This window comes from Heterodontus francisci, chromosome 8 (assembly GCF_036365525.1).
Source record: "Heterodontus francisci isolate sHetFra1 chromosome 8, sHetFra1.hap1, whole genome shotgun sequence".
NCBI classification, from domain to species: Eukaryota; Metazoa; Chordata; class Chondrichthyes; order Heterodontiformes; family Heterodontidae; genus Heterodontus; species Heterodontus francisci.
In genome coordinates, this window is record NC_090378.1 from 51105809 (window position 1) to 51126502 (window position 20694).

General features: G+C 45.7%; 1 protein-coding gene across 2 annotated transcripts in view; it reads left to right on the plus strand.

Annotated features, from left to right (window-relative positions):
• LOC137372828 (calreticulin-like) overlaps nucleotides 1-20694 on the plus strand; it is a 58695-nt gene that overhangs the window by 7451 nt on the left and 30550 nt on the right. The window contains exon 2 of one of the 2 annotated variants that reach the window (XM_068037143.1): nucleotides 2575-3329. The exons of the other annotated variant lie outside the window; for it this stretch is intronic. Within the exon in view, the coding sequence (XP_067893244.1) occupies nucleotides 2957-3329 (373 nt within the window). The 5' untranslated portion in view covers nucleotides 2575-2956. The remainder of the gene's footprint in view (nucleotides 1-2574; nucleotides 3330-20694) is intronic. 2 annotated transcript variants of the gene reach the window in all.

Consider the following 20694-nt stretch of genomic DNA (forward strand, 5'->3'; position numbering starts at 1 on the left):
TAGAGCATCAGGAATCATGGCAATGAGATACAGCAACTGGGAACAAGGAGAGGTATGAACAGCAGAACTGGGACAGCAACTGCAACTTATATAGCATGTCTTAAAGGAGGAAAGTGAGGTAGAGAGGCAGAGATGTGTAGGGAGGGTATTCCAGAACTTAGGGCCGAGGCAACTGAAGGTGCGGCCACTAATGGTGAAGCAATTAAAATCGGGGATACTCAAGAGGCCAGAATTTGAGGAGCACAGATATCTCAGAGGGTTGTGGGGGTGGAGGAAATTACAGAGATAGGGGCAAGGCCATGGAGAGATTTGAAAATAAGGATAAGAATTTTAGAATCAAGATGCAAATGCAGTTCAGCGAGCACAGGGGAGATAGGTGAATGGGACTTGGTGTGAGTTAAATAGGCAACAGAGTTTGGAGAACCTTAAGTTTACAGAGGGTAGAATGTGGGAGATCAGCCAGAAGTGTGTTGGAATAGTCAAGTCTAAAGGTAACGAAGGCATGAATGAGGGTCTCAGCAACAGATGAGCTGAGATGGGGGTGAAGTCGGGCAACATTATGGAGGTAGAAAAAGGCAGTCTTATTGATGGTGCAAATAAGTGGTCATAAGCTCATCTCGGGGTTAAATGTGACACCAAGGTTGCAAACAGACTGATTTACTTTCAGTTTAGTTTAGTTTTAGTTTAGTTTAGAGATACAGCACTGAAACAGGCCCTTCGGCCCACCGAGTCTGTGCCGACCATCAACCACCCATTTATACTAATCCTACAGTAATCCCATATTCCTACCAAACATCCCCACCTGTCCCTATATTTCCCTACCACCTACCTATACTAGTGGCAATTTATAATGGCCAATTTACCTACCAACCTGCAAGTCTTTTGGCTTGTGGGAGGAAACCGGAGCACCCGGAGAAAACCCACGCAGACACAGGGAGAACTTGCAAACTCCACACAGGCAGTACCCAGAATTGAACCCGGGTCGCTGGAGCTGTGAGGCTGCGGTGCTAACCACTGCGCCACTGTGCCAGGGAGAGGGATGGAGTTGGTACCTAGGGAATGAAGTTTGGAGCAGGGACTGAAAATAATGGCTTCAGTCTTACCAATATTTAATCGGAGGAAATTTCTACTCACCCAGTTTTGGATTTTGGATAAGCAGTCTGATAACGTAGCAACAGTGGGAGAGTCAAGAGAGGTGGTGGTGAGGTAGAGCTGGGTGTCATCAACATACATGTGAACTGAACTATAGAACCATAGAAAAATTACAGCACAGAAGGAGGCCATTCAGTCCATCGTGTCTGTCAGCTGAAAAAGTTACAGCACTTAAGGTGCATGTCCAGGTACCTTTTAAATGAGTTGAGGGTTTCTGCTCCACCACCATTCCTGGCAGTGAATGCCAGCCACCCACCACCCTCTGGCTGAAAAAGTTTTTTCTCATGTCCCCTCTAATCCTTATACTAATCACCTTAAATCCGTGCTCCCTGGTAATTGACTTCTCTGCTAGGGGAACCAGGTCCTCACTGTCTACTCTATCTAGGCCCTTCATAATTTTGTACACCTCAATTAAGTAACCCCTCAGCCCCCTCTTCTAAGGAAAACAACCCTAGCCTATCCAATCTTTCCTCATGGCTGCAACTTTCAAGCCCTGCCAACATTCTTGTAAATCTCCTCTGTTCTCTCTCCAGAGCAATTATATCCTTCCTGTAATGTGACCAGAACTGTACGCAATACTCCAGCTGTGGCCTAACCAGCATTTTATACAGTTTCAGCATTACATCCCTGCTTTTGTATACCATACCTCAGCCAATAAATGAAAGCATTCCATAAGCCTTCTTCAGCGCTCTATCTGTCCTGCCACCTTCAGGGACCTGTGGACATGCACTCCAAGGTCTCTCACTTCTACCCCTCTCAATATCCTCCCGTTTATTGTGTATTCCCTCACTTTGCCCTCCCCAAATGCATTACCTCACACTTCTCTGGATTGAATTCCATTTGCCACGTTTCCGCCCACTCAACCAAACCATTGATATCATTCTGGAATCTACAGCTATTCTCTTCACTATCAACTACATGGCCAATTTTTGTGTCATCAGAAAATTTCCCAATCATGCCTCCCACATTTAAGACCAAATCATTAATATAAAGCTGTGCTTTCAGATGATTTTGCTGAGGGCCAGCATGTAGATGAGAAATGGGAGGGGGACCAAGGATAGATCCTCGGGGGCCACCAGAGGTAATGGCACAGGAGCAGGAAGAGAAACCATTGCAATCGATTCCAAAAGTTGGTAACAGCAGTAGAGTATGGAGTCGTGTGGCAACGGAAGATTAAGACTTGAAGGAAGGGGGGTCACTAGAGATAGCTAAACAATTAAACCATTTTCACCTGCTGCTCTACTGCCACCAGGACAGTTTGCTTTTAATTTGTACATGTGCCCCTCTCAAGGTGATATCCCTATGCATATGTACATATACAATGATTTCCCAGAGATTGCAATTGTTCACCTTTGCCACAGAAGACAGAGGCTTCTGTGCTATGCAGTTTCCTCAGATAAGTTTTTTTATGTGCCTTTTCAGAAACGTGTGAGATTGCAATCTGGGAAGGAGTCTTGCAACTAATGCAGAAGAGCTAACAGGCTATCAGATTGTGTGGGACATCACACCCAATTTCCATTCAGCATCCACACAGTGGTCTCAATAAAGTTATCAGGGGCTGTAAACCCAGGCTTGACCCAGTGATGCTGTGGTCAGTCAAAGCAGTCCTCCTCCTACTTCAGAGATGAAATCAGCTAGCACGACACAGGAATTGCTCTTGGGACATTGCTGATCTGTCTGTGGATCAATGACATTGTGACTTTACATCTAAGTAATTGAGGTGTGTTGGTGGGGTAACACATTTCGTGCTTTTATAATTTACTGTCTGGGCTTCGTCACATGTATGTGATGCCTTACTAATTTCATGTATGAGAAATGTTGCATTATTTTTGAAGTCTCTGAACCTGGCGATTACTTCACAGAGCCCGGCTTTCTCCCCATTGGCTGCTGGCCGGGTCGCCGTCAGATGATATTGTCCACCCAATGGCGTAAAGTCATTTGGCCACTGGGCAGCAATTTTGTTATCAGGGCAAACGGCAAGGTTGCGTCGTTATCAGACGGGGAAAGTGAAGAATTAACCGTTAATTCGTTCCGAATAACGACAGGGAAAAAAACAATACAAAACTACCTAATAACATTTAGTGACATGAAGGTAGCAATACTGCTGCTGGCAGCTTTAGCCGCGCAGTCGTTGGCAGAGCCTCTGATCTACCTGAAGGAAGAGTTCGCGGACGGCGGTAAGCGACAGAGTTGGTGTTTTAGGAAAGAGATGGGAGGCAACAGCCGCCGGAGCGGGGGGCACAGCTTGGGTTCCTTGGTCTCTGGCCAGTATCCAGGGCGAGGTTCATGATCATGAGTGTTTACCTCGAACTGTTCACACCTGTCCCGCGTTTGTATTAAATCCAGTTATTCTCTTGACGTTTGCATTCTTGGTGGTAGAACCTGAATGTTAGTTATCCCTCCCACCCCGCTCCAAGACGCATCAAGGGTACCTGGAAGTACGTGGATGCAACTGCATTTGCAGAATCTTCCTGCCCATGTTGTGTATATGGACTTTTAAAAGGGGTTTGATAAAGCATCACATAATACTTTTTTCACAAAATTAAGGACCACGGGATTCAAGGGAAAGTGGCAACAAAATTGCCTAATGGACAGAAAGCAGAGTATGGTGAACGGATGTTTTTCAGACAGGAGGGAGGTATACAATGATGTTCCTCACTGCTCTTTTTGATTTATACTAATAACCTAGACTTGGATATATAGGACGTAATTCAAAGTGTGCAGACAATATGAAACTGAAATAGAGTCGTACAGCATAGAAACAAGCCAGTAAACAACGAGGTGAAAGATGTACTTGTGATTTTTTTAAATCAAAAATACTGCGGACGCTGGAAATCTGAAATAAAAACAGAGTGCTGGAAATACTCGGCAGGTCTGGCAGCATCTGTGGCGAGAGAAACCTAGTTAACGTTTCAGGTTCTGAAATGTTAACTCTGCTCCCTCCACAGATGCTGCCAGATCGGCTGAGTATTTCCAGCACTTTCAGTTTTTATTGTGTTTTTTTAATTCTTTCATGGGATGTGGACATCGCTGGCAAGGCCAGCATTTGTTGCCCATCCCAAATTGCCCTTGAGAAGGTTGTGGTGAGCTGCCTTCTTGAACTGCTGCAGTCCATCTGGTGCAGGTACACCCAGAGTGCTATTAGGAAGGGAGTTCCAGGATTTTGATCCAGCGACAGTGAAGGAACTGCGATATAGTTCCAAATCAGGATGGCGTGTGGCTTGGAGGGGAACCTCCCATGCTTCCGCTGCCCTTGTTCTTCTAGGCGGTAGAGTTCACAGGTTTGGAAGGTGAGAGCAGCTGGATCTGTGAGGGAGCACCTAGAATCAGGAGAGAATAAATACAGCGCCTGGCTCGGGGCCTTCACTTACCTTCGGGAGTTGAGAGCAGTCGGACCTGTGTGGGATCACCTACACAATTTCAGGAGTCGGCGCGCACTGTCTGAATTTGAAAAAAAGTCAAACAGTGACATCACAGGAAAGTTGTAAGGTGATTGGTTGGTGAGTAACTGCTGTTAGGGAGTATTTGTAAAGAGCTAGGTTAGTACACTGCTGTTAGGGTGCATGTGTTAATAGTGTTAATAACTGGAAATTAGAAAAACATAAAATTAAAATTTATGTCACTACCTAATTATAATTAATTAAGGCAGGCAAGCAGAAGGGAAGTAAGCTGGTGAGTCTACTGTTCTGTTTTATTTTTATGCGGTAAGGTTTATTGTATTACCAAGGTTTAAATTAGAGCAGTAAGTGCTGGTGAGGAGAGGCATTAATTAAAAAAATTAAGTAAATAATTATTTAAAACACAATAAGGATGACAGAGCGGTTGATATGTTGCAGCTGCAGTATGTGGGAGCTCATGGACACCAGTGTGTTTCACAGCAACCACGTCTGCAGTAAGTGTCTGCGGTTCAAGGAGCTTTGGCTCAGAGTCAGTGAGCTGGAGGCCAAGCTACAGACATTGTGATGCATCAGGGAGGGGGAAAGTTACCTGGACACTTTGTTCCAGAAGGCAGTCACACCCCACAGGATAGGATCTTCTGATTTGAGGTTAAGGGATGTGACTGCGAGTGAGGCAGGTAAGGGGATTGAGAAGGCAGAAGTGGAGGAGGCTCAGCCCTTGCAGTTGTCCAACAGGTTTGAGGTTCTTTCAACATGTATGGATGAAAATGGGGGCTGCAGGGTGGATAAGCAAACTGACCATGGCACCAAGGTATAGGATGCCATTCAAGAAGGGGGAGTAAATAGGAATGTAGTGGTAATAGGGGCCAGTATAGTCAGTGAGATAGACACCATTCTCTGCAGCCAAGAGCAAGTGTCCAGAAGGCTGTGATGCCTGACTGGTGCAAGGATTCAGGAAATCTGCTCAGGGATGGAAAGGAAGTTGCAGTGGGAGGGGGAGGATCCAGTTGTTATGGTCCATGTGGGTACCATGACATAGGTAGGACTAGGAAAGAGGTTTTGCAAAGAGAGTATGAGCAGCTGGGGGCTAAATTAAAAAAGCAGAACCTCAAAGGTAATAAATCACTGGAGCCATGAGCAAATTGGAGTAGGGTAAATAAGATTAGACAGTTAAATGCATAGCTCAAAGATTGGTGTGGGAGAAATTAGTTTCAATTCACGGGCCACTGGCATCAGTACTGGGGAAAGTGGGAGCTGTACCGTTGGGACAGTCTTCACTTCAACTGTACTGGCACCAGTGTTCTTGCAAGTCGTATAACTAGGGCGGTAGAGAGGGCTTTAATTTAAATTGTGTGGTGAAGGATCAAGTGAGAGAAGATATGATAAATTAAAGAGAGAGGACAAGACAAGAGAGCAAGTAGCAATAACAGAAATAATAGAGCGTGGCAGGAAGGGACAGAATGTACAAAATTAAGAGTGTGCAAGCAGCTAAGGCTAGAGGTTGTGCAAATAGTAAAAAAAAAAGAACTAAAGGCTCTGTATTTGTGTGTAGCATTTATAACAAAACAAATGAATTAATACCTCAAATAGAAATAAATATGCATGATCTGATAGCCATTACAGAGACATGGCTGCAAGATGACAAAGACTGGGACCTGAATATTCAAGGGTACATGACATTTCAGAAGGACAGGAAACTAGGAAAAGGTAGAGGGGTAGCTCTATTAATTAAGGATGACATTAGTACAATAGAGAGAGGTGACCTTAATTCTAAAAATCAAGATGTAGAATCAGTTTGGGTAGAGATAAGAAATAGTGAAGGTAGGAAGTCACTTGTGGGAGTAGTTTATAAGCCCCCTAACAGTAATCACAATGTAGGATGGAGTATACAGGATGAAATAATGGGGGCTTGTGAGAAAGGTACAGTGATAATCATGGGTGATTTTAATCTATAGATAGATTGGTTGAATCCGATTGGCAAAGCTTGCCTGGAAGATGAGTTCATAGAATGTTTTCGGGACAGTTTCTTAGAGCAGCACATTCCAGAGCCAACTAGAGAGCAGGCTATATTAGATCTGGTAATGCGTAACGAGACAGGATTAATTCATGACCTCATAGTAAAGGCAGCAGTGATCACAACATGATTGAACTTCGCATTCAGTTTGAGGGTGAGAAGAATGGATCTAAGACTCGTGTTTTAAATTTAAATAATGTTAACTATGAGAGTTTGAGGACAGAGCTGACTAAACAGGGAAATTAGGTTAAGGGATAGGTCATTAGAGATGCAGTGGCAGACATTTAAGGAGATATTTTTTAAAATTTTATTTATTTAGAGATACAGCACTGAAACAGGCCCTTCGGCCCACCGAGTCTGTGCTGACCAACAACCACCCATTTATACTAACCCTACAGTAATCCCATATTCCCTACCTCCACTAGGGGCAATTTACAACAGCCAATTTAGCTATCACCTGCAAGTCTTTGGCGGTGGGAGGAAACCGGAGCACCCGGCGAAAACCCACGCGATCACAGGGAGAACTTGCAAACTCCGCACAGGCAGTACCCAGAATCGAACCCTGAGGGTCCCTGGAGCTGTGAGGCTGCAGTGCTAACCACTGCGCCACTGTGCCGCCCCTAACACTCAGCAAAGATACATTCCAGTGAGAAAGAAAGATGCTAGGGGAAGGATGCACCATTCGTTGTTAACAAAGGAAGTTAAAGATAGTATTAAGTTGAAAGAAAAAGTGTACAATTCAGCGAAGAGTAGTGGCAGGTCAGAAGATTGGACAGAATATTAAAAAAAAGCAACGAATGACTAAAAGAATGAGAGGGAGATTAGAGTACGAGAGAAAGCAAGCTAGAAATATAAAAACGGATAGTAGGAGTTTCTCCAGGTATTTAAAAAGGAAAAGAGTAAGTAAAGTGAGTGTTTGTCCACTGGAGAGAGAGAGTCTGGGGAATTAGTAATGGAAAATAAGGAAATAGCGGAGGAATTGAACAGATATTTATCATCTGTCTTCACTGTAGAGGATACAGATAACATCCCAGAAATAATTATGAATCAAGAGTTGAAAGGGAAGGAGGAACTTAAAACAATTACCATCACCAGGGAAAGATTACTGAGAAAATTATTAGAATTAAAAGCTGACAAGCCCCCAGGTCCTGATGGATTTCATCCTAGGATCTTAAAAGAAGTGGCTGCTGAGATGTTGGATGCATTGGTTTTAATTTTCCAAAATTCCCTAGATTCTGGAAAGGTCCCATCAGATTGGAAGATAGCAAATATAACTCCACTATTCAAGAAAGGAGGAAGATAGAAAGCAGGAAACTACAGGCCAGTTAGCTTAACATCTGTCATATGGAAAATGCTGGAATTTATTATTAAGGAGGTTATAGCAGGTCATTTAAAAAATCTCAATGCAGTCAGGCAGTGACAACATGGTTTTGTGAAAGGGAAATCGTTTTTAACTAATTTATTAGAATTCTTTGAGGTAGTAACAAGTAACGTGGATAAAGGGGAATCTGTATATGTGGTGTGCTTGGATTTCCAGAAGGCATTTGACAAGGTGCCACATCAAAGGTTACAAAACAAAATAAGAGTCCATAGTATAGGGGGTAACATATTAGCATTGATAGAGGATTGGTTAGCTGACAGGAGGCAGAGAGTAGGCTAAAATGGGTCATCTTCAGGTTGGCAAGCTGTAACTAGTGGAGTGCCACAGGGATCAGTGCTGGGGCCTCAACTATTTACAATCTATATCAATGAGTTGGATAAAGAATAGAGCATATGGTTGTTAAATTTGCTGATGACACAAAGATAGGAGAGTAAGTTGTGAAGAGGACATAAGGAGTCACAAAGGGATATGGATAAGTTAAGTGAGTGGGCAAAGATTTGGCAGATGGAGTATAATGTGGGAAAGTGTGAACGTGTCCACTTTGGCTAGAAAAATAGAAAACAGCATATTATTTAAATGGAGAGATTGCAGAACTCTGAGATGCAGTGGGATCTGAGTGTCCTAGTACAGGAAACACAAAAAGTTAGTAGGCAGGTACAGCAAATACAATGTTGTTGTTTATTTCAAGGGGAATGGAATATAAAAGTAGAGATGTTCTGCTACAGTTGTATAGGGCATTGGTGAGACCACATCTAGAGTATTGTGTACAGTTTTGGTCTCCTTACTTAAGAAAGGATATAATTGCATTGGAAGCATTTCAGAGACGTTTAACTTGACTGCTTCCTGGGATGAAAGGGTTGTCTTATGAGGAAAGGTTGGACAGTTTGGGTCTACATTCATTGGAGTTTCGAAGGATTAGAGGTGATCTTATTGAAACATATAAGATCCTGAAGGGGGATGTTGAAAGGATGTTTCCCCTTGTGGGAGAGACTAAAACTAGGGGACACAATTTAAAAATAAAGGGTCTCCCATTTTGGACAGATATGAGGAGAAATTTATTCTCTGATTTGTGAGTCTGTGGCACTCTCTTCCCGGGAGAGTGGTGGAGGCAGGGTCAGGAATGTTTTTAAGGCAGAGGTAGACAGATTCTTGACAAACAAGGGAGTAAAAGGGTATCTGGGGTAAGCAGGAAAGTGGAGTTGTGTCCACAAACAGACCAACCATGATCTGTTAGAATAGTCGAGCAGGTTCAAGGGGCTGAATAGCCTACTCCTGCTCCTAGTTCATATATACGTATGTTGTCGAAGGAGCCTTGGTGAGTTTCTGCAATTCATCTTGTATATGGTACACACTGCTGCTATTGTGCATTGGTGGTGGAGGGAGTCAATGTTTAAGTTCGTGGATTTGGCCGGCACGGACACGACGGGCAAAATGGCTTCCTGTGCCGTAATTTTTCTATGGTTCCAATTTTTCTATGGTTTGATGGGGTGTCGATCAAGCAGACTGCTTTGTCCTGGATGGTGTCTAGCTTCTTGAGTGTTGTTGGAACTGCATTCATCCAGGCAAATGGAGTGTATTCCATCACACTCCTGACTTGTGCTTTGTAGATGGTGGACAGGCTTTGCGGAGTCAGGAGGTGAGTTACTTGCCTCAGAATTCCCAGCCTCTGACCCAGCTCTTGTAGCGACATTATTTATATGGCCACTCCAGTTCAGTTTCTGGTCAATGGTGACCACCAGGATGTTGATAGTGGAGAATCAGTGATGGTAATGCGTTTAAATGTCTTGGGGAGATGGTTAGGTTCTCTCTTGTTTGAGATGGTTATTGCCCGGCACTTTTCTGGCACGAATATTACTTGCCACTTATCAGCCCAAGCTGAGTGTTGTCCAGGTCTCACTGCATATAGAGACGGACTGCTTCAGTATCTGAGAAGTTGCAAATGGTGCTGCACATTGTTGCACATCCCTACTTCTGACCTTATGATGGAGAGAAGGTCATTAATGAAGCAGCTGAAGATGGTTAGGCCGAGGTCACTACCCTGAGGAACTCCTGCAGTGATGTCCTGGGACTGAGATGATTGGCCTCCAACAACCACAACCATTTTGGCAGTTGGAATCTAATGCAGAGGAGTTTGAAGTGATACATTTGGTAGCAAATATCTGTAATGGTGGCCGTGAAACTACCAGATTGACATAAAAACTCATTTGGTTCACTAGTGTCCTCTTGGGAGGAAATAAGCCATCATTATCCAGTCTGGCCTATGTGTTACTCAAGACCCACATGTGGTTGACTCTTCACTGTCCTCTGAAATGGTCTAGCAAACCAGTTTTTAAAAAATATTCGTTCATTTAATGTGAGTGTCGCTGGCTAGGCCAGCATTTATTGCCCATCCCTAATTGCCCTTCAGAGGGTGGTGGTGAGCTGCCTTCTTGAATCGCTGCAGTCCTTGGGGTGTAGGTGCACCAACAATGCTGTTCGGAAGGGAGTTCCAGGATTTTGACCCAACGACAGTGAAGGAACAGTGATAAAGTTCCAGGTCAGGATGGTGTGTGACTTGCAGGGGAACTTGCAGGTGGTGGTGTTCCCATGCATCTGCAACCTTTGTCCTTCTAGGCGGGAGAGGTTGCGGGTATGAAGGTGTTGTCGAAGGAGGCTTGGTAAGTTGCTGCAGTGCATCTTGTATATGGTACACACTGCTGCCACTGTGCGTCACTGGTGGAGCAGGTGAATGTTGAAGGTGGTGGATCGGGTGCCAATCAAGTGCTGATGAGCTTCTTGATTATTGTTGGAGCTCCACCCATCCAGGCAATTGGAGAGTATTTCATCACATTCCTGACTGCCTTGTAGATGGTGGACAGGCATTGCAGAGATGGAAGGTGAGTTAGTTGCCGCAGAAATCCCAGCCTCCGACCTGCCCTTGTAGCCACATCATTTCTGTGGCCGGTCCAGTTGAGTTTCTGGTCAATGGTGACCCCCAGGATGTTGATAGAGGGGGATTCAGCGATGATAATGCCCTTGAACATCAAGGGGAGATGGTTAGATTCTCTCTTGTTTGAGATGGTCATTGCCTGGCACTTGTGTGGTGAGAATGTTACTTACCACTTATCAGCCCAAGCCTGGATGTTGTCCAGGTCATACTGCATATGAACATGGGCTGCTTCAGTATCTGAGGAGTCGTGAATGGTGCTGACCATTGTATAATCATCAGCGAACATCCCTACTTGTGACCTTAAGGTGGAGGGAAGGTCATTGATGAAGCAGCTGAAGATGGTTGGGCCTAGGACACAACCCTGACGAACACCTGCAGTAATATCCTGGGTCTGAAATGATTGACCTCCAACAACCACAACCATTTTCCTTTGTACTAGGTATGACTGCAACCAGCGGAGAGTTTTCCCCCTGATTCTCATTGACTCCAATTTTGCTAGGGCTCCTTGATCCCATACTTGGTCAAATACTGCCTTGATTTCAACGACAGTATCTCACCTCACCTCTTGAGTTCAGCTCTTTTGTCCATGTTTGGACCTAGGCTGTAATGAGGTCAGGAACTGAGTGGCCCTGGTGGAACCCAAACTGAGCTTCCATGAACAGGTTATTGCTGAGCCAGGGCCGCTTGATAGCACTGACAACGACCCCTTCCATCACTTTGCTGATGATCAAGAGTAGACTGATAGGGCGGTAATTGGCCAGGTTGGATTTTTCCTGCTTTTTGTGTACAGGACATACCTGGGTAATTTTCCACATTGCCGGGTAGATGCCAGTGTACAGTGCCAGTGTAGCTGTACTGGAACAGCTTGGCTAGGGGCGTAGCTGGTTCTGGAGCACAAGTCTTCAGTACTACTGCCGGAATGTTGGGGTCTTTATCACTTACTGTGTACTGTGTGATGAAACTCCTGAAACCCCTGAAATAATCAAGAGTGCCAAGCCTGCCATACTCTCAGCACTCCATGAACGCTTTGCCTGTGCTGGGATGAGGGAGCAGTACCACAGGACATGCGCGATGCCAATATCATCACCCTCTATAAGAACAAGGGTGACCGCGGTGACTGCAACAACTACCGCGGAATCTCCCTGCTCAGCATAGTGGGGAAAGTCTTTGCTCGAGTCGTTTTAAACAGACTCCAGAAGCTGGCTGAGCGTGTCTACCCTGAGGTACAGTGCGGCTTTCGAGCAGAGAGATTGACCATTGACATGCTGTTCTCCCTTCGCCAGCTACAGGAGAAATACCGCGAACAACAGATGCCCCTCTATGTTGCTTTCATAGATCTCACCAAAGCCTTTGACCTCGTCAGCAGATGTGGTCTCTTCAGACTACTAGCAAAGATTGGATGTCCACCAAAGCTACCAAGTATCATCACCTCATTCCATGACAATATGAAAGGCACAATTCAGCAAAGCGGTGCCTCATCAGACCCCTTTCCTATCCTGAGTGGCGTTAAACAGCACCTCGCACCTACACTGTTTGGGATTTTCTTCTCCCTGCTGCTCTCACATGCGTTCAAGTCTTCAGAAGAAGGAATTTTCCTCCACACAAGGTCAGATGGCAAGTTGTTCAACCTTGCCCGTCTTGGAGCGAAGACCAAAGTATGGAAAGTCCTCATCAGGGAACTCCTCTTTGCTGATGATGCTGCATTAACATCCCACACAGAAGAGTGTCTGCAGAGACTCATTGACAGGATTGTGGCTGCCTGCAACAAATTTGGCCTAACCATCAGCCTCAAGAAAATGAACATCATGGGACAGGATGTCAGAAATGCTCCATCCATCAATATCAGCGACCACGCTCTGGAAGTGGTTCGAGAGTTCACCTACCTAGGCTCAACTATCACCAGTAACCTGTCTCTCGATGCAGAAATCAACAAGCGCATGGGAAAGACGTCTGCTGCTATGTCCAGACTGGCCAAGAGAGTGTGGTAAAATGACCACTGACATGGAACACAAAAGTCCGAATGTTTCAAGCCTGTGTCCTCAGTACCTTGCTCTACGGCAGTGAGGCCTGGACAACGTATGTCAGCCAAGAGCGATGTCTCAACTCATTCCATCTTCACTGCCTCCGAAGAATCCTTTGCATCAGGTGGCAGGACCGTATCTCCAACACACAAGTCCTCGAGGCGGCCAACATCCCCAGCGTATACACCCGACTGAGCCAGCGGCGCTTGAGATGGCTTGGCCATGTGAGCCGCATGGAAGATGGCAGGATCCCCAAGGACGCATTGTACAGCGAGCTCGTCATTGGTATCAGACCCACCGGCCATCCATGTCTCCGCTTTAAAGATGTCTGCAAACGCGAGTTGAAGTCCTGTGACATTGACCACAAGTCGTGGGAGTCAGTTGCCAGTGATCACCAGAGCTGGCGGACAGCCAGAAAGGCGGGGCTGAAGAGTGGCAAGTCGAAGAGACTTAGCATTTGGCACAAAAAAAGACAGAAGTGTAAGGAGAGAGCCAACTGTGTAACAGCCCCGACAACCAATTTTATCTGCAGAGCCTGTGGAAAAGTCTGTCACTCTAGAATTGGCCTTTATAGCCACTCCACAAACCACTGACCACCTCTTTGCGCTTACCCATTGTCTCTCGAGACAAGGAGGCCAAAGAAGAATACAGTGTGGTGAAACTTTTCTTGATATGTGGAATGAATCAAATTGGCTGAAGACTGGCTTCTATGATCGTAGAAACCTCAGGAGGAGGTTGAGATCAGTCATCCATTTGGCACTCCTGGCTGAAGATGGTTGCAAACACTTCAGCCTTGTCTTTTGTACTTTCATGCTGGGCTCTGCCATCGTTGAGGATGGGGATGTTCATGGAGCCTCCTCCTGTCATTAATTGTCCACCACCATTCATGACTGGATGTGGCAGAACCGTAGTGCTTTGATCTGAACTGTTGGTTGTGGGAACACTTGATCCAAACATGAATAAAGAGCTGAATTCCAGAAATAAGGTAAGAGTGGCTGCCCTTGACTTCAAGGTAGTATTTCCCAAGTGTGGAATCGATGAGCCTTAGTAAAATTTAAGTAAATAGGAAATAGGGATAAAGCTCTCCACTTGCTGGAGTCATTCCTAGCACAAAGGAAGATGGTTGTGGTTGTTGGAAGCCAATCATCTCAGCCCCAGGGCATTGCTGCAGGAGTTCCTCAGGGGAGTGTCTGAGGCCCAACCATCTTTTTCAATTGCTTCATCAATGACCTTCCCTCCATAATCTAGAAAAGCCAGGTGGTGAAGATAGAACAGGAGACTTTCCTCACTTCTATAAGCATTTATTTACAGAGATACACATTACAAGTATGCACTTCCTAACCCAACAACCACAGTTTCTGTCTGTTTCTATTTATAGGGGCACAAGTGAATCCCCCAATGTCCACCACCTGGATACAATTTAATATAATTTATAGACAATTAACAATGTTTGCTGATGATTTCACAGCATTTAGTTCCATTTGCAATTCCTTAAGATAATGAAATGGTCCATGCCTGTATGCGGCAACACTTGGACCGATATATGGCAGGTAACATTCGTACCACACAAGTGCCAGGCGATAACCATCTCCAACAAGAGAGAGTCTAACTGTCTCGCCTTGGTATTCAACAGTATTACCATCGCCAAATCCCTCACCATCAAAATCCTGGGGGGTCAGCATTGACCAGAACTTATCTTAGCCAGCCACACAAATACTATGGCTATAAGAGCAGATCAGAAGCTGAGCATTGTGCAGTGAGTGACTCACCTCCCGACTCCCCAAAGCCTTTCCACCATCTACAAGGCACGAGTCAGGAGTGTGATGGAATACTCTCCACTTGCTTGAATGATTGCAGTCAAGAAACTTGCCAAGACTGTTTGCCAGCACCTACAAAATATGCGACCTACCGCCTAGAAGTTCAAGGACAGCAGATGCACGGAAACACCAATGCTTGCAAGATCCCCGCCAAATCTCACACCACCCGAACTTGGAAATACATCATCATTCCATTATTGCTGGGTCAAAATCCTGAAACTCCCTATCTAACAACACTGTGGGAGTGCTTTCACCATATGGACTGTAGCGGTTCAAGAAGGCGGCTCAGCACCACCTTCTCGAGGACAATTAGGGATAGGCATTAAATGATGGCCTTGCCAGCAACATCCACATCACATGAATGAATTTATAAAGGAAGAATGAGGCAAGACAATAGAATTTAAATGGTACAATTTAAAAGGGAGTGCAGGAACAGAGAGACCTGGGCGTGCATGTACACAAATCTTTGAAGCAAGCAGGACATGTTGAGAAGGCTATTTAAAAAAGCATATGGCACTCTTGGCAAGGAGGTTGTGCTAAATCTTTATAAAACACTGGTTTGGCTTCAGCTGGAGTATTGTGATCAATCTGGGCACCATAATTTAGGAAGGATATCAAGACATTGGGGAGGATACAGAAGAGATTTACTAGAATGGTACCAGGGATGAAGGACTTCAGTTATGTGGAGAAACTGGAAAATCTGTGGTTGTCCTCCTTACTGCAGAGAAAGTTAAGAGGAAATTTGATAAAGATGTTAAAAATCTTGAAGGGTTTTGATCGAGTGAATAAAGGGAAACTGTTTCCAGTGACAGAAGGGTCAGTAATCAGAGGACACTGATTTAAAGTGATTGCCTCTGGTTCTTTTGCCAATGTGAGGACACATTTTGTTAACACAGCGAGTTATGATCTGGAATGCATTGCCTGATAGGGTGGTGGAAGTAGATTCGATTGTAACATTCTAAAAAGAAATGGATAAATACTTGAAGGGAAAAAAACACAGGGCTATGGGGGAAAGAGCAAGTGAGTGGGTTTAATTGGATAGCTCTACCAAAGAGCCTCCTTCTGTGCTGTTTCGTATGATTTCTTATTTTCTGTCTTCACCCTGTCACTCACCACCAATACCACAATTTTAATGGATGGCATTTGAAGTTATTAATGGGTAATGCAAAGAGAAGGACTGTAGATTAGAATCAAAGGTTGTAATGCAAAATGGGTATTTACTTTAGTAGATGAAACATCTAGAGGGAATTTTATGGACCCTGCAAGAGCAGCTTTGGTGGCGTGAGGTGTGATTTAATTAGGCGTGAGTTGTTTTTTCAGAGTTCCGATGGTGGAATTTTTGATCACAAGTAAGTCAACAGTGTGCTTGCGGCGGCGAGGTTCACTACGCACAGTAGCGGATTGCAGCTTTGCATTATTTTCCATAGCATGAATACTCATTACCCTACACTTAGTTCAAATTAAGTCAAACCCCCCCCACCCTCTTCCCCCCACCCCCGCCCCCCCCCCCCCCCCCCCACCGCCCCGCCAGATTAAGTTACCGGCGAGCGGTATTCCCGTGCCACCTGGATCACGTTTGTTTAAAGGGGCTTGCACCATTCGGCTTTGTGCAGTTGTGTCTGAGGTCAGTGGTTTCATGTCTTGCACTTATTAGCACAAGGAAGGCCAACATTGGAATGGATGTTTGGCTCCAGGCTCGGCATCAGCAAGGGCGATTCTTCTCGGGATGGCAGCGAAGGGATGGGGGAGTGTGCATGGCAGAGCAGGGGACAGTACGCGGAGAAGACAAAGGGTGGGGTATTGGGTGCATGATAGAGCAGGGGAGGATACGCAGGGAGGACAAAGGGTGGGCTTATTGGGTGCTTGAAGGAGCAGGGGAAGATAATCTGGGAGGACAAAGGGTGGGGTATCATTGCATGGAGGAGCAGGGGAGGGAGGAGTGGAGTGTCCAGGGTGTGCAGTGGTTGCTATTGCTGCTGAAGCTGACTGTAGGCAGCTGCAGGGGTGGTGGATTGATTTGAGCATTTCAGTCAACAGATGATCATGAGGGGCCTAAAGCGAGGGATGAGTGCTGTCAACGTCAGGGACCTATGGGACGAATTCAGGGTATTGGCTGGCAGAGGGAACGATCACAGTCAATGGGGGCAATTGGATTCTGTAGTGGGAGGGAAGGTTGAGACTTATGGTTGGGTATTCTATAGCATCATAGGGAGGGGAACAGAACTCGGCAATAATATTAAGGTGGATTTTAGTTGGATCAAGGGTCAGAGTCGGCATCTGGGTGGTAACAGAGGAAGGAACGGGGGAGGGATGGCATGAATAAATTGATTGCGACACTGTCCAAGATGACTGGGGGTGGTTCAATGGTAACAGAGGGAAGGTTTAAGGTTACATTGGGTGGGTCAAGGATGATGAGTCCAGGCTGGAAAGTGACAGGAGGAGGTTGGAAGGTGGGGAAATTTGCCTTAAATTGTACACACACCATTTTCTTGAACGATAATGCAAACCACATGGCCATTCAAGGATTGCAAGTCGAGTGGGAGGAGACCAATGATGGTGGGTGGGATTTCCTGTTGGCTGCAATTTTAAGGCACATAAGTGAACTGCTCATTGCCTCAATGGTTCAGCTGACTGCAACAGAAGGCTGCATTGGAACGCTTTGCTCATTTCATTATTTGCAAAGTTGCAATGACATGTGTATCATACACCCAATTTGTCTACTACCACAGGAAGGAGGGCTCTTTTCCCTCAATGCATGATGCCTGAACACGAGCAACAGGCAGACCAAGAAAGATGAGATTCTGCAAATGATAACATCCAGGAATGGCATTTTCGAAGACAGGCACTGGCATGTCATCGCACCTCAGAGCAAGGACAAATTACCTTCAAATGTTGGAGAGGCAATGCCAGAGACACTTAAGGATGTCACGTGAAATGGTCACAGAAATTTATAGGATCCTGCAGCATGACCTGTAACCGCTTGGGTTTGGTGGGAATCCCATGCCAGTTGCCCTCAAGGTGACGGCTGCACTCAAGTTTTTGCTCGTGGTGCCTTCCAGAGATCAACGGACAACAAGCAGCCTATCATAGTCTGCGACCCATACATGTTTCGAATAGGTGATCAATGCCCTATTTCGTCATGCCAATGATTTCATCTACTTACCTGTAGATGAGGACAGCCAGGCAGCAAGGTCTGCCGTCTTCAGCGCCATCGCTGGCTTTCCTAGAGTGCAAGGGGTGATTGACTGCACTCATGTGGCCATTAGAGCTCCCTGGGACCAGCCTGCTGCATTTGTGAATCACAAAGGCTTCCACTGTTTGAACGTACAACTGGTTTGCGACCACAGGAGAAGAATCATACAGGTTTGTGCTCGTTTCCCAGGGAGCTGTCATGACTAATACAATTTTAAGAACTCACAGCTTCCAGGAACTTTTGAAGAACCAGCCAAAGTTGACAGTTGGATCCTGGGTGACAAGTGTTACCCACTTTGGACATGGTTGATGACACCAGTGCGCCATCCCCAATACGCTGCTGAAGAGTGATACAATGCTGCTCACGCATCCACCAAAGCTATCATCGAACACCTAATTGGCATGTTGAAATTGCGCTTCTGCTGCTTTGACCGGTCTGGAGGGCTCTTCAGTATGCGCCACAGAGGGTCTCACAAATAATTGTCTGTTGTGCATTGCACAACCTGGCAATTAGACACAGTTACATTCTGCAGACAGAGGAACATCCTCTGATGAGGATGACTATGAAGAGAGTGAGGAGGAGGACAGCAATGCAAATGATGCCATTATGGATATTAAGGGCCACGGACATTAGGGGGAACCTACTATTTGCACGTTTCAGCCAACATTAAAGCACTTCATAATGGAATATTGGGGGAATAAATTTTTTTTTCCAAATTTGTTCACATATGCCTGAGGTCTTATTCATTGCTGTAATAAAAAAGAAGGGCTCTTCTGACAACAGCATGTGAACCTGCAGTGGAGATGTGCCAAATAGCTTGTATGCTATCAACTTCGTTAAAACCAACTTGCGTTCCATGGAAATATTGACCTGCATCTGGCATTAGCCTGCACACATAGGAAGCTACAATGTTGCGGCACCTTTTGACCAGCAGATCAAATGTTCTCTAGGTTATGATGCAACTAAAAATACACCAATGCAAGGAAATTAAGGTGGTGACTGCAGAACTACAAATGTAAGGCATGTTGGTAAGGAAAAAAGTGCAAAACCTTCAAACGACAAACAGCCATCATTGAAGACTGAAGGCTCAAATGTCAAAGATAAAAGGGCACTGAACACTTTCAGAAATGCATTGCAAGCATCAATACGTTCCAGCCATAGGCCTCCAATAAACATTTTCCTTTTCAACTGAAACAAAGCAAATGATTTACAAGAGTGCATCAAATATCAAAGAAAAGAAATATATATTTAAACTACAAAAATATGTGCATAATATTTACAACACCTCTGCCACCTTCAGCTCAATTTTTTTTTACGTTTTCTACCACTACGTCCACGTGCTACCCTGATGTTAGCAGCTGAGGTAAAGACAGTCTGTTCAGTGCACTGCCCAGTTGCTGTGGATGACCGTGGTGGGCGTCCTCTGGAGGAACGGGGCCTTGAGGACGCCATCCTGCTGGGAGTCTGCAGCACTGGTGCTTGAGTATCCCCCGTGTGATCATCTACTGCAGGTAAGGGGGTCAATTGAGGGGGTGAGGGGGGAGGAGGATGTGAAGCCGCTTATCCTGGGGGTATCCTGAGAGGATGGCCCCAGGGCAGGACAACACATGCTCGTCCTCCATCTGAGTGCATGATGGCACCTGCCTGTCTCCCTGAGGGGAAGGAGCACCCAGAGGGAGGTCCAGGCTCCTGCTCCCCCTTTTCGCTTAGACTTTGCTGCATGGTGCCCATGGCTCCAGCGATGGAGTGCTGTGCTGAACCAGATTCATCACAGAGCTCGCCAAATTCTCGACTGAGGAAGCCATATGCTTATATGCCTGGAACATGACAGACGTCATAGCTTGCATGGACTCCTTCACAGCATGTACAAAATCACACATGACATCGGGTATCGTGGACATATTTTTCCACATGGCTTTGCTGCACATCCAGCAGACTTCTCGTAGCAGCAAACGGAGGATCATAATGAGCGTGGGGCTAGCAGGGGCCTGGTTCCCAACTGTCCTCCAATTGTCAGGGGACCCAGCTGGCACATGCTCCCTCAGCTGCTGGGACGTACCTGAGTCATGACCAGCAGTTTGTGACCAAATTCTAATCTTAATCTTCCCCCCCCCCCCACCCACCCCCACCCGCGGACGGTGTGGATGTATCTGCGCTGGCGGAGGTGGAAGAAAAGGCAGGTGACGGTGCACCCTCTGGGGCATTGGCATCTTCCTCTCCAGAGGACGAGTCTTGTGCCTCGCTGTGCTTCGCCACTGAAATATGGGCACCTGCAGTGGAGACACAAACAGAGGCACATTAGGCATGAGCTGAACATGAGTTCGCACACTTTCCTTTTGGTGTGCACATATGGCTGCAAGACTGAAGATGACACTTCATCATTACTCCTTGAGCCTCACCATCTGTGATTGCCCTGCCTCCCTCCTCTCTCACTATTTCTGTCACCTCCTACTCAGCCGGTGTCTGCACCCTAATGTCAGGGACACCTCCACCTGCCTTTGCCCCCTTGCGCTGGTTGTGGGTGCATTTATCCCGCAGGAGAAGACCGTGCAGATTTAAGACATCAAAAGATGCATCATAACCATTGTATACATGCTTCGACATCCCTCATTCAGGACTGGCTTTCGCACGACAGATCCAAGCACATCAACAATGCCAATCATTGTGCGCAAAATTAATCAGTAAATGTATGGCATCAAGGCTGCTCAGTAATTCCACTGCATCCCTTGTCTGCCCTCTGCCTTAAAGAGATGGAGCCAGAGAGAAGAACAATGGAACAGCTTCACCAA